This window comes from Eptatretus burgeri, chromosome 1 (genome assembly GCF_056783735.1).
Source record: "Eptatretus burgeri isolate ZD-2024b chromosome 1, Ebu_testis_v1, whole genome shotgun sequence".
NCBI lineage: Eukaryota > Metazoa > Chordata > Myxini > Myxiniformes > Myxinidae > Eptatretus > Eptatretus burgeri.
Window position 1 is genome coordinate 53,706,463 of NC_140961.1, and position 15,000 is coordinate 53,721,462.

The 15,000-nt window shown below is 42.3% G+C and overlaps 1 protein-coding gene across 3 annotated transcripts in view; it reads left to right on the forward strand.

Annotated features, from left to right (window-relative positions):
- Positions 1 to 15,000, forward strand: part of MIS18BP1 (MIS18 binding protein 1) — a 184,037-nt gene that overhangs the window by 86,580 nt on the left and 82,457 nt on the right. For all 3 annotated transcript variants that reach the window (XM_085884325.1, XM_085884342.1, XM_085884332.1), the window contains 3 exons: positions 1,626 to 1,708; positions 6,038 to 6,143; positions 13,686 to 14,658. In XM_085884325.1, coding sequence (XP_085740451.1) covers positions 1,626 to 1,708; positions 6,038 to 6,143; positions 13,686 to 14,658 — 1,162 coding nt within the window. The remainder of the gene's footprint in view (positions 1 to 1,625; positions 1,709 to 6,037; positions 6,144 to 13,685; positions 14,659 to 15,000) is intronic.

The window sequence follows — 15,000 nt, forward strand, 5'->3', positions numbered from 1 at the left end:
AACTCTACAACCACGCCATCCCCACCACAGTGCCATCAACATCGCGACACCATCACGCCCGCCTCAGCAACAGCGGCAAGATGCCGTCGACGCGGACGCTCCGCGCCGCCATAGGAGCCACATTCTTCAGTGTCCGTGTGCAAATCAGCCGTGAAGACTGCTGATTACCATAATCGGATCAAAACGGCCTTTGCCGTGAAGGGAACTGGCCAATCAGAGGTGAAAGGGGCAGAGCCAGCCTGGGGTGTATCACATGGTCATCTAACATGTGGTAAAGTTTCAATTTCCTACGTTGAACTGTTTTAGATTTTAACCAAATGCATACACGTACGACGTACGATATACGTACATACACTACCGATCGCTTAATCCTGCATTTCACTTCGTGAGCGCAGGGTAATGAGTACGTACAATTGTAGACGACTTGTTTGATGCAAAAATAAATTGATCTACCAATGCATATCCATAAATGATAAATAGTGCTGCCTTCTGGTGGAAACCAAGCAGAATTGTATGATGTTTCTGACATTTGTTGTTGATGCGTGGATGGTTGAAAATGAGCAAAAACTCGCAAAAAAGCAAAAACTATGGCACTAAGGTGAAATTTGTTTTGTTTTGTTGTATTGTTTCGAAAGCCATTAATTTGAAGTATTGTCTGATGTATATTCCAAGTTTCAGCTCATTTGATTGTATAGCCTTTGAGATATGAGCACCAACACATTTCAGACGGATGGATGGGGGGGGGGGGGGACAGACTGACAGACACAAATGTGAATTTCGAGTGTTTTTGTAAAAAAACTAAAAAAAACTCAAGAATGCGGAAATGGACGTTGCCGAAATTTGGAGCATATTACCTCGACGTACGAAGGATTTACTTCTGAAATTTGCAACCAATTTTTTCCAGTAAAAGCCAGGAAACAAATTTTCCGTCCCTGTGTTAAAGTTGCATACAGCGAAACCGTCCCATATATCGGGAGGGCACTTTGTGCCTCCCTTGATGTCCAATGTGTATTTACTCCCAAAAGATTGAACATTTCTCTGCTGCTAATTACCCTCTTGTTATCTTCACCCAAAATATACCACCCGACTCTGTCCTCATACTGCTCAGTCTTTCTTACTAAAAGCATATTGCTTACTCCACTATCCCAAACTCTTACTCTGAACAGCAGTTTGGATCACAATACATTGTGATCATCCCTAACTGATCACCTACTTCTACCTTTTCCACCAGATATGGATCATATACCCCAAAACAAGTGCAAACATTTATTGTAATTTTCGTTGAAGATGTTGAATGTAATGAAAAAATAATCATTATCTTTCACGGTAGACTTTTTTTTTAAGTCACAGGGAACCGATTGATTATAAAATTTACAAGTGTTCCAAAATTTACATGTAATAAAAGAAGTCGATTGATATTTTGAGCATGCAGCCGTATATGCCTTGTTACATCATCGTAAGTCCTTTAGACGTCATTTATTGTTTCCAGCAGTCATAATTGTAAAGATTCGTTTTTTGATGGCTTCTTATTATTTTTAATGACATGGGGAAGGCTGGCTTCATGGATAACAAAGGGTGAGAAGACGTTTTCTACTGTCTGGTTAATCAATTTTTTTTGGTTTCAGGTCTGATTCACAGTAACGGGAAGTCACCAAGTCATGACAAATCTTTGAACCATGTGGGATGGTCACAATTATGCAAAGAAATGGTGAGGGAAGACAAGTACTGCAAAATATATTTGCCCTTCACAGTCACTGTCCGTCTTTATGTTACATTTGCAAGAATGACAGTTTTATCCTGCCTCTCTTCCCTGCAAACCCACCCTTTGTTATGTCATACATACGCCTCTTCACTCCTCTTTTCTTAAGACCCAGACACACAATGACTAAAGATACTTTGCCTGAGCCATGACCAAAAACAGCAACCTGGGTATTGCAACAATTTAGGGAGAAGTTTGTTGAGGTCAAGGGAGCAGAGTAGGAGGGATCCATTTTGAATAACCCAGCCTTTAAAGGTATGTGATCTCTTCAACAAATATTTTGCCAGGTTACATGTCAGGCCAATGTTGTGCGAAGAAGCATCACTTAGGCTGAGTCAACAAATAGGAAGTGCAAATGTGTTCATCCAACAAAGGAAATGTATGCACATTAGGCCCACACTAGAATGTGAACATGTTTTATTCCAGTCAGTGATGGTGACAGGTAGGTAAGAAACACACGGAATTATTTTCTACAGGGTCTCAGGCTCATGGAATAGCTGGAACACAAATTGCACACACACACACACACACACACACACACACACACACACACACACACACACACACACACACACACACACACACACACACACACACACACACACACACACACACACACACACACACACACACACACACACACACACACACACACACACACACACACACACACACACCAGGCTTGATTTCAGCTAAACAGAGCCACCAAGCATGGGGGAAGTAACATTGCATCCAAGAGCAAGCACTCTGGCTCCCAGTGACCCCATCTTTTTGACGACATCTCTTTCTCCCCACACCCAGCGGCAACTAAGGAGAAATTTCCGTCTCCACATATACACCAACCGATGGGGTTTGTCCGTGCTCTGTCCTTTTAAATGCTGAGCACAGAAGCAGTATGTACCATTTATAAAAGTCTTTGGCATGACTCTGCCAGGGTCAGAATTTAATTGCTGACCTGGCAGACTCTGTCAAAACCTTGAATGCATGCGCTATTTTTTTTTTTATTCAAATTGACGGAGGAACACCACCACATTATTCACAATAACACTAGCACGCTTAATGGACTTGCAATACAAAGCAGAAGTTGCACGTTAGCCCACGCTTCACACCCAAAATTTGTGATATCATTTTGGGTTCCATGAAAACTTTGGTTGCCCACTCCTGATTGATGACAACGCAATCATGCACAGTGGCATTAGCTTTGAGGCGGTGCATCTACTTACTGTCCACACTATGTGAAAGATGACTCTTCTTGAAAGTCGTCATCTTCAACTAGTCGAGCCCATCATCTCCTTCACCATTTCCTCAGGCTCACTGTCTACATCATCTTCATCAGTGGGAGTTGGTAGATCTTTGTTCTCAAATGTATGGACATGAGCATAGTTCTGTGCACGGAATGCCTGAAGACACGCAGCATTTGTCATCTGCTCCCACCCCCCGACTCTGCACTTCACCTTCTTGCATGCACAGGATGAAAGATCAAGGATGCTTTTCTGAGCTGATTGCATGGGGATCCAGTCAATTCCCAGGGCATCAACTGCATCATTTAAATTATCAGCTTCCATCCATGTCCAAAAGGAGGTGGAATACCTGGGTGCTGTTCTAAGCTACGCTTGTAAATGGCGGCTTTGAAATTGGCTCGCTGAACATGCTTCTTCTTCTTCTTTCCGCTGCTCCCGTTTGGAGTCGCCACAGTAGATCAACCGTCTCCATTAGGCTCTATCCTCCACATTTCCATTGACACTCCAACCACCCGCATATCTGCCCTCACCGCATCCATGAACCTCTTCTTTGGCCTTCCTCTTCTCCTCCTGCCTAGCGGCTGCATCTTCAGCATCCTTCTCCCGATATACTCCGCTTCCCTCCTGTGCACATGTCCAAACCATCTCAATCTCGCCTCTCTCACTTTGTCTCCAAACCTTCCTACCTGCGCAGTCCTTCTAATACTGTATACTCATTCCTTATCCTGTCCATCCTCGTCACTCCCAACGAGAATCGCAGCATCTTTAACTCTGCCACCTCCAGCTCCGCTTCCTGTCTTTTTGTCAGCGCCACCGCCTCCAAACCATACAACATAGCTGGTCTCACTACCGTCTTATATACTTTCCCTTCACTCTTGCAGCTACGCTTCTGTCACAAATCACTCCTGCAACTCTTCTCCACCCACTCCATCCTGCCTGCACTCTCTTTTTCACTTCTCTCCCACACTCTCCGTCACTTTGGACAGTTGATCCCAAGTATTTAAACCTATCCACCTTCCCCACCTCAACTCCTTGCAACCGCACCATACCACCACCCTCCCTCTCATTTATGCACATGTACTCCGTCTTACTCCTACTGACTATCATTCCCCTTCTCTCCAGTGCGTACCTCCACCTCTCAAGGCTCGCCTCAGCCTGCTCCCGACTCTCCCTACAGATCATGATGTCATCCGTGAACATCATAGTCCATGAAGACTCCAGTCTGATGTCGTCCGTCAACCTGTCCATCACCATTGCTCGCTGAACATGCTTATGCAAGGCATATCAATTTGGTGGCATAACATTCTCTGCCATGGTCGCCAAGCATAACATTGCATATCTGGCATCATTCACGTTTGAGTATTCCTGCTGATCATAGAGTTTGCAGAAAAAAGATTTTCAGATCTGACACCGTCTTCAGTTACTTAAACAATTCCCCTAGAGATTGAAATGCCGAACACAATGTTTGGTTGTCCATTCGGCCAAATAAAAAAAAAACACCACATGATCGTCCCTGCCCACTTCCTTCTTTGAAGCCGCCTCATTTTTTTTGTTAATACCCTCGCCGAAGGAGAGGTTATTGCATTTGGGTCCGTTTGTTTGCTTGTTTGTCCGCACAGAACTTTCGTGTTTTTCTCCGCAACCGCTTGTCGGATTGAGACAAAATTTTCACCATTGGTGTGACTACTCATGTAGAATGTTTTAATGATAATTTTGATGTCATAGGTCACGTGGTGCGGCAGCCATATTGGAAAAACGGGGAAAAAATTAGACCTGTATCTCTGAAACCACACCAAGGAAAAGATTGAAATTTGACACATAGCAAGTACTCCTGATGGGGAATGAATGTGATTTTTTTTTTAATGATGTCATCAGTGCCTTCATTATGATGTCATAATTGCATATGTAGAATGCTACATCTGATCAGTATGAAAATTTTTTAGGGTCATCTAGGGTTAAAACGGTCCACAAATTTTTTTGATGACTTCATCGGTCACATGATTCGGCAGCCAAATTGTTGTTTTAAAAAAAAATAAAAAAAATTCAAAAATCTTCTTCTCTGAAATGGCTCAACAGATCGAGGCGAAACTTTACACATGATCACCTATCCACGAGGAACAAAACATTCGCACATATGACATCATAGATCACATGGTTTGGCAGCCATATTGGATTTACCCTAAAACATAAAAATCTTCTCCAGTATAGCTGGACAGATCAAGGGGAAACTTCACATAAATGTTTCCCAAGGCATGCATGTACAAGGTTGTTAAGGAATAATTGATGCCACTTGATTTGGCAGCCATATTGGATTTAAGAGAAATATTAAATAATGTTTTCTCTAGAACCGCTTAAACAATCAATGTGAAACTTCACAATTGTGGTCTATTAGGGATGGGAAATATGTTTTAAATTTCAGCTTGATCAGACACATGGTCTGGCAGCCAGGATTATTAAAAAAAAATTTTAAATATTTTTTAAATAAGGCTGACTTGGCTGTGCCTGGATGGGTTTGAGAGTAGAGGAGAAGCAGCTGAAATGCGAATCCTATCCAGGTTCATCCTGATGACGTCATCTTTTCTTTTTGCTTGTTTGGGTTCCTTCTGATTACTTCAATGCAGGACTGTACCGATTTGGTCTTCCATTCGATTTGAATTTAATTTATTTTAATTCCCTTCTGAATTCAATTGAAAATAATAATAAAAAAACGTCATTTGTCATGGTCAGGCGTCCGATCAAAGCGGGGTTGAATCAAAGCGTGATGTCTTGGTACTCGGTCATCATTGCCAGCAGTTTTGAAGTGGCAGTTCTAATTATGTCTCTTATTTATTACATAACATACCAGTACACAAACGCCACACAAAATACACCTCACAAAACAAGTCCTGGCGAGGGTCTGCAATCTCTGATTGCTCTTTTTCTTGTTATTATATGTTATGCTGTTGACCGTTTCGTCAAACTTGGACTTAACTTAGTTTTGTATCCAACAGCAATTTTTATTGTAGGTTTTTTTTTTTTTAACACTTGTTTCTTTCAGGAGGCGAAATTGCCAGAGCAGACCTTTGTGGTGAATAGCAAGAACCAATCAAACATGAAGTGTAGGATCCAGAGCAAATTTCCACAACCACAGAAAAGCACACAAGGTGAGTGTTTGGAATCCTTTTTTTAATGTCTGGGGAAAAACACATTTGCCTTTACCCATGTGCCCATACATTTATTGGTCCTTTTTTATGCCTCCACCGACAAAGTCGCCAGAGGCATTATGTTTTTGGGCTGTCTGTCTGGCAGTCCATCCTTCCTTTCATCCATGCTTCCGTCTATCTGTCCGTGCGTCCATTCATCCATGACAGGTTTTCGTTACCGCAGTAACTTAAGATTGGCTGAAAGGATCCAAGTCAAACTTGGTACAAGTATGTATAATGATGTAAATATGAACTGATTAGAATTTGGAGTCAAGAGGTGAAAAGTCAGAGGTGTGATGTCATGTTAGGTAAAAATTCTGTTTCCATGCTAACTTGTGACCCAGTGATTGGATTTTGACCAAACTTGATACAAGTACCTGTATACTGTATGTATAATGATGTAAAGATGAACTGATTAGATTTCAGCATCAGGGGGTCAAAGATCATGTCAGGTAAAAATGTGATGCTTGAGAACAGCTGAATGGATTTAAATCGAACTTGGTGCAAATATTATATTGATGTAATAATGTGGGCAGAGGCACATCGTTAAACGTGGCGGAGTGCTGTTCTCGTTTCTGCAGTTTCTAAGGCTTGTGGAGGAGCAATCACACATTCACTTGCAGAGATGTAGAGGAGACAACACAGACTAGACATCAGACAAACAGGGCCATTGACTGTTTGGAGAGATTCTGCACTAAAAAGGTAAAAACCTCAATGAGGAACAGAGCCCTACTGATGATCCAGGCAGTCAGAGAATTGGTCACTCACTTATGAGTTGCTAAAATATTTAGGTACACAACTAATTTGAGGGTTACGATGAAAATATCTTTCGTATAGGGTGCTGTGGAATTTGTATAATTTACATAATCTTTTCAATGTTAAAGTAATACATTAGGAAGAGCCTAAATTGTTACCCCACGCATGCGAAGCAAAAAGCGGCATTAAGCAATTGCTTCATGTCCATCAGTCGAACTGTCTATCCTTCTGATCAGTTTATGATCGAGAAACAACTTATTGAAATCGAATGTTATTTTTGAACATGAATAGGAAGACAAGTTTCTCGCTTTACTGGACTGTACTTTGCCTTTGACTCCGTCCCGATCGCACATGCGCAGAGTAGAGTGAGATAATATTTTTACTTTCTGCCTGCTTGACAGTCAAACAAAATTGAAAATCATTCCAAACAGGAAACTTACTGTTTTAATGGATGTTATGAAGCCTGATGTTGGCTTAGTGGTTAGGGTGGCGGTTTGGGATCCTAGGGTCCTGAGTTGAAAGCCCCGTTGGCCGCTGAATTAAAATACACCAGGAGGTTGACTCAGCCTGTCATCCTTCCGAGGTCGGCAAAATGAGTACCAGTGTGCTGGTAAGGGAGACACTGCATCAGCGGCATAGCCGCATCCCAACCAATGATGCAACCAGCAGCCACAGGCTGCACTCGAAAAAGAAAGAGAGAGAGAGAGAGAGAGAGAGAGAGAGAGAGAGAGAGAGAGAGAGAGAGAGAGAGAGAGAGAGAGAGAGAGAGTGAGAGAGAGAGAGAGAGAGAGAGAGAGAGAGAGAGAGAGAGAGAGAGAGAGAGAGAGAGAGAGAGAGATAGATAGATAGATAGATAGATAGATAGATAGATAGATAGATAGATAGATAGAGATAGATTAAAAAAAAAATGAGAATGTTATAATTACAAAAGACATAAACAACAGGCACGAATAACAACCGAAACATGTTGGATCGGGTGATGTAATAAACACTGGGGAAAACAGTAGTAAAACCTGGAATTCATTTATTTATGCATCTTTAAACCTCTTTAAGGCTTTATTTAATTTGAATTTGATACTTGAACACTGAAGTACACAAATCGCGTTCATAATACTACTTTCAAGGATCATGCAATATATCGATATATAGCATGTGAAGGTGTGGCACGTGAGAGCAACAGTATGGGGGTGAAGAAGGCTTTGCCAATATGGCTATGTAAGTATGAGGCCAATTGATGCTACGTTCTATGGGGATCAATAAAGGCTCCATCTCCGAAACTGCGACTCAATGTTGTCTTATTACAGTGTACAAGGCCATAAGGGTGATGTATAAAATTGCTTCATTAACGCTAAACTTTCGGATTTTTTTTTAACGATCTTTAATGTCATTGTTTTGTTGAAATTTAAGTCCTGTCGAACCCCGACGTTTGCGGTGCCGCTATTTTATGGGTCATAAAGTGTGAACTGCTTCGACATTCGTGCTTCGCATATTCGTGGTTGTTTTTGGGTCGCCAAAATAGGTGACCCTTATTGTCAGTAATTCTGTCTGTTTGTTTGGATGTTTGTTCGTTTGTCATCAGCATAATTGGTAGTAAACGTGGGCGGATTTTGACCAAACTCGGGTGGTAGGTACATCTTATGACCTAGTGCTTTGGAAATTGTGATGGTTGCTAGGGACGCTTTGGTTCCCGAGCAACAACCGAAAAACCTTCAAATTCGGTACCGTTCACGCAAAATCAATTCCGAAAGCCATTATCCCACGTAGGCTTATGAAATTTGGCACGAATGATCCACAGGTGATGCTCTATCAAATATATTCCGGTTTTTGTGATGTATGGAATACTTTACCCGCAGCGCCCCCTACAATTATGGTATGCGTGAAAATTGGCGGAAATTGAAGGCCCCCTAGCGACCAGGTGAGTGCATCGATACGAATGAAAGTTTGCAGGTTCATGGTACGCAATGAGTACTACAACTTTGCCTCAGGACATATTGACTGATTTCGCTTAGGTCAGGGGTCAAAGGTCAATTAGTGCAAAAATCAATAATATGCGAGAGCTGGAGGTGCCTTCGTGCCAAATGCTACTCCTCCTAGGGTTATGATCAGATGGTCATGAAAATTCACACTAATCATCTGGAAGGCATTGTGCACAAACGATCGAGCCGGATTTTCGATTTATATCTTTGTTCACCCACAGCACCCCCTCGAACTTTGGGGATTTCCGATATCGAACTGCATTTTCGGTACTTTTCATTCAAATTGATACCGAGTAGTTATCAGTCGATGGAACTCGATGAGATTTGGTATGCATAATCTTAAGGTGATTCTCTATCCGCTATATGACATCCATTTTTTTCTATATCTTATAGTTTCCAAATGGTAACCCTCTCAATTTGGGTGTCCGAGGGCCATTGAGCATTCCCGCTGAAAATTCAAGGTACACTTGCTCCAAGACGGTTGAACCGAATCGAATGAATCTTTACATGCATATATACCGTAATGAGTACTACAACTTTGCTCATTTGCATAATGACCTATCTTGAGTAGGTCAAGGGTCAAAGGTCAATAAGTGCATTTTTCGGGCGAAATTACCATTCAAGGCACCCTTGCTCCTACACGGATTAACTGATACGAATGAAAGTTCATAGGTACATAGTACTCAATGAGTACTACAACTTTGCTTCAGGACATATTGACCTATCTCGGCTAGGTCAGGAGTCAAAGGTCAATGAGTGCATTTTTCGGGCAAAATGACCATTCAAATCCCCTTTGCTCCTACACGGGTTAACCGATATGAATGAAAGTTCATAGGTACAGAGTACACAATGAGTACTACAACTTTGCTTCAGGACATATTGACCTATCTCGGCTAGGTCAGGGGTCAAAGTTCAATGAGTGCATTGTTCGGGCAAAATGACCATTCAAAGCCCCCTTGCTCATATACGGGTTAACCGATTCGATTGCAATTTCGTAAGTACTTAGTACTAGATTAACTCAGATCAGGGGTCAAAGGTCATCGGATGCTCGGCGACCCATGGCCGCCTACCAGCATGTCTGTCTGTTTGTTTGTTTATGTGCAGGATATCTCAAAAAGTTGTGGACGGATCTGGATGAAATTTTGTGAACTGGTTTGATGTGTGACAAGGACGAACTGATTAGATCTTGGTGAAGATCGGGATCTGGATCCGGCTACTAGATTTTTAAAAGTGATTCTTCACCATTGAGAAACAGGCCAAAAACAATATATAGCACGATATCTCAAAAAGTTGTGGATGGATTCCGATGAAACTTGGTGGACAGGTTGGGACGTTGGGTGTATGACGTGTATGACGATGGGCGACCCATGGTCTCCTACCGGCTTGTTTTTTTGTTTGTTTGTTTTTGCACTTCAGAACTGGTCTCCTATGTCTACCACTGCTGATATTAATTCAGCCTGGGAATTCTTCTACAGAAAACTGCTCTCTTATGCACAGATTCATCCCATCTCATCTTCATTTATCTTACGCATTCTCCTGCTCTTAGTTCTCTGAATCCTGTGGTGAGGCTGTTGTTTTAAATCAACTTGCATTCTTCTCCTGGAAGGCAAATCCGACCGAAGGCAACCTGGTCATTCCACAAAGCCCGCAACAAGTGTGTCTACCCTCAGGAAAGCCAGAAAACAATACCTGTCCAATCTCAAAAATGAGCTTTCAAACTCGTCTCCCCCATCTAAAACCTGGTGGTGCCTCGTCAAGTCTTTCCCTGGTGTATGCTCCCCATCCACCCTTTCCCTCACTTCAAATGGCATCACAGCCGACTCCGCTCCTGAGAAGGCCGAATGCCTCAATTTTGTGTTTGCTTCAAAATATTGTCCCTAAACCCTCTCTCTCTCAGTACCTACCCTTCCCAGTCGTATCCAACTGCTCCTGAACTCTGTTTCTTTTGCACTTGAAAAGGGGGAAAGTTTTGGCAACCTTCAAAAATGACTCTGCAACTGGACCGGATGGTAACACGTGTCACGTGTCCTAAAAACCTGCTCTGTTGTTCTTGTGCTTCCTCTCTCTCTCTGCCCTTTTCACCCTGTCATTCACCATAGAACAACTTATATCTGCTTGGAAATTGGCATTACATAAAAAAGGTGCAAAAACCGATCCTTTTAACTTCAGCCCAATTAGCTTCATTACAATAATCAGCAAGGTCATGGAATTCATAATCGCAGTTGACATAAAATAATTCCTTTTCTCCTACAGCTTCCTCTCAGATCATCAAATTGGATTCAGACCCGGTCACACTACCTTGGATATGCTGCTTCGATTCTCACAACAACGGTGGAGGCTCTCAACATCAGACATGAGATCAGGGCCATCTCCCTGGACATATCTCGATCTTTTGATACAGTCTGGCATCCTGCCTTGCTCTCCAAACTGTCTGCCTATGGAATCCAAAACCAACTCCTCTCTTGGTTTTCTGACTTCCTCCACTCTCGGAGACAATGTGTGGCTCTCAATGGAACCCCTTCATATCCTCACCCTGTCAAGGCTGGAGTACCCCCACGGCTGTGTTCTCACCCCCATATTATTCCTAATCTTCATGAATGATCTATCTGACTGGAAAATCCTCTTTATCTCTTTTCTGAAAACGCCACCATCTGCTGTGTACCGTCTGTCATCCCTCAGACCGGCAGGCAGCAGCCTCTTCACTCTCTGCATATCTGGATAAAATCACAAGCTGGTCCAACACGTGGAATATGTCTTTTAATCCTGAAAAATCCTGTCTTTTTAATCCTGTCTTTAATGGAATATGTCTTTTAATCTCACACCCTCACTATGTCTCTCCGAAGGGATCGTCTGGAACCCCCCCTCCCCCCCTCCCCATGTACTTTCTAAACAATCCCCTTGAAGAAGTCCTTTCATTCAAGCTTTTGGCCATCACTATCTGCCATGATCTTTCCTGGAAAAGCCACATCTCCAAGCTGCCTCCAAAGCCAGTTGCCAACTAGGCATCCTCTGTCATGCAAAGTCCTTCCTTGGCACACCTGAGCTCCTAACCACATACAAAGCTTTCATCCGCAGCCTGATGGAGCACCCTCTGAGGTGGTGCTCCTGCCTCACACCTAGCTCGGCTTCACGCTGTGAAAAACCAAAGTTTTTAGGATCACTGGTGTCTCCCACAATGAAGCTGATTCTTTGGGTCTGTCACTCTCTCACCGCAGGCAGCTCAGTGGTCTTTCTGTCTTATATCTTCTCCTCTCTGGCCTCCCCCCCCCCACCCTTTGTTCTGTCTGTGATCTGTCTTCCCAATATTTCCGCAGGGCGCTCAAGGTCCACCAGCAACCCCCTTCTGGTAAAACTACCAAAATCAAGAATTACTGCTCACTGCTCACCTGCACTCTTTCATTCTTCTTTTTCCCCACCTCTGGAAGAAACGCCCACAATCTCTTCAATCCCTCTCTTCCCTCCAGGTCTTCAAAACAGCTGTTCACCACCATCTCTTATCGTCCCCCATCCAAAACCATGATATTTTCTACCCCGTTAATTCACCCCACAACCACCTCCTTCAAATTCCCTGTTTTCCTTTCTCAACGTCCCTGTAGTGTCCATCTTGTTTACCCCATGCACCCTGCCCCATCCCTCTCCCTTCCACAGATATCCTAATGTCTCTGCTCCCTCCTGTTTTATGCTTCCCTTACCCTCCCCGCTTGTCTCCTGCTCTCCTTGTATGTTTCTATATTCGCTCTTATACGAACCTCGCCAATGTATACAAAAGGAATCCCTTGTTTGTCCGTCTCGGACTACTTTCTCCCTCTGCCGTGCTGTTGGTGCTTCCCCTTTCTCCTGCTGTTTCCTGATTTGTTCTGTGTAATCACTCGAACACGAGCCTAGACGTTGTTGTTTTTTTTTTGTTTGTTTTTTTTTCAAACAATGTCCGCCATTCGTGGTATTTTGCAGGAAACATATCCCCTGCGTATAGCAGGGTCCAACACAACTGTACAGTATCGCATGATATTTTTAAAAGTTGTGGACAGATTATGACAAAACTTGGTGGATGAGTTGGGGAGATGACAATAACAATTGATGAGATTATGGTTAAGTTTCAGATGCAGTTCCAGCCCATCAGTAGGATACAAAACGTAAACTGTTTAGCCTGGCCGAGGTATGCGCTCCACCGAGCGCTGTTCTCGTTCTTAATGCTTTTAACCCATTATATTTTAAGAGTTGGATCACTGCTGACTTTTGCAATAACCATAAAATTCATCTTTTGTAGTGTTTTCCTTTTTCTTTTATTTCAAACTGAAGCATGAACCTGTCGGTATTTTTTTTTGTTGTTGTTTTGTTTTTTTTCTTTACTGGAGCGAGGCTCATGGAAGAGCAAGGACTTCTGTAGCATCCACTCCTATAGCAGTGTTGGTACCATTTGCTGCATGCTTTCTTTTAGATGGGGATTTGAAGCTGGTTATCCTGTCTGTCTGTTGTGAGGCTGTGAGCATTAACTATCCCATGTTTTCTCTCAAAAAGGAGCCACGTTGTTTCAACCAACAAATCAAATGAGATGTTATTTAAGTTGATTATGAAAAATATGTGGATGGTAGCCTGTGCTTATTTGATGATAAATAGAAGATGAATAGGGTAATAAATTTTGTTCATGATTTCACACGTCATATGCATATAATGAGCCGAATGGCCTTCCTTAATCCTAATTCTATTGTTTATACATCTTTGCAATTATTTGTTTTTTTGACAAGTTAACCTTGCGGTGCCATTTTGGCAGGTGTCACATCAACGAGGAGTAAAAGAAGCTGCAAGCAGACCTGCAGTACGACATCAAAAAGGAATGAAACCCCAAAATCCCCAGTAAAACTTTCTGAATTCCTAGAGAATAAAACCTTCTCTGTTGAAAAGAACACACATGAGAAGCCATCACTGCATGAGAAAGATGCAATTGATAATGGCCTTAATGTGGTTCCAACACTGCATTGCACAACAAATGACATCCATCAAAAGTGCAAAAGTTATAACCCTACTTTCTCAGCTATATGTATGACGACGGAACCACGACATGCAATGCCGGCATCTGGTTTGTCCCAGAACCTACCACAAACGGATTCTGAGTCTAAGCAAGATGGAAAAGATTTGTTTGATCCACTGCATGATATGAACTGCATGACAAATGATGAACAGCAAGAACTTAGAAAGGAAAATGATAAGTATGTTAATATATGCAGTCGAAGTGAGGAAAGCACTGAGCATGTTATCATGACCAGGTCTAGGAAGAAGCAAGAACAGCAGATTGACACTCCAGACCATGTTGACTCCATTCCCAGCAATGGTACTGACAAAATGCATGTTAGGAATGTAAAGAGGCAAAGGACGAAGGTAGTTGACCAGAAGAACGATGTGGACACTGAACTGTTGAAAGAAATGGGTCGAGTGAGGCAACTTAAAAATCGTCCAGATTTTCAGGATGAGTCCATTTCCTTCACAAAGTCAAGTATTGTGAATGACAGCAACAGCAGCAAAAGTCATGGAAACAACAAGATGACTTCTGTAAAGAACAATGTACAGCGAAAAGTGCTATCAGTGGGAAGAAGCAAACGTAAGCAGCGCTTCAGGAGTAAATGTTTGCGAGGTGCATTAGATGAAGATGACAAACAAGATCATGTTGATCTTCATCAAGAAACAGCAAAAGGCGATCAAGATCAGATGGTTCCTTCGACAAAGAAAGAGTTGAACGAGTTGAACAAGTAAGTGACATTGTCTCTGTGCCTCTACCTCTGTTTCTGTCTCTGACATGTATGTATGCATGTATGAATGTATATACTGTACCAGTCAAACGTTTGGACACACCTACTCATTCAAGGGTTTTTCTTTATTTTTACTATTTTCTACATTGTAGAATAATAGTGAAGACATCCAAACTGAAATAACACATATATAATTATGTAGTAACCAAAAAAGTGTTAAACAAATCAAAATATATTTTCGATTTTAGATTCTTCAAAGTAGCTACCCTTTGCCTTGATGACAGCTTTGCACACTCTTGGCATTCTCTCAACCAGCTTCCTGAGGAAGTCACCTGGAATGCT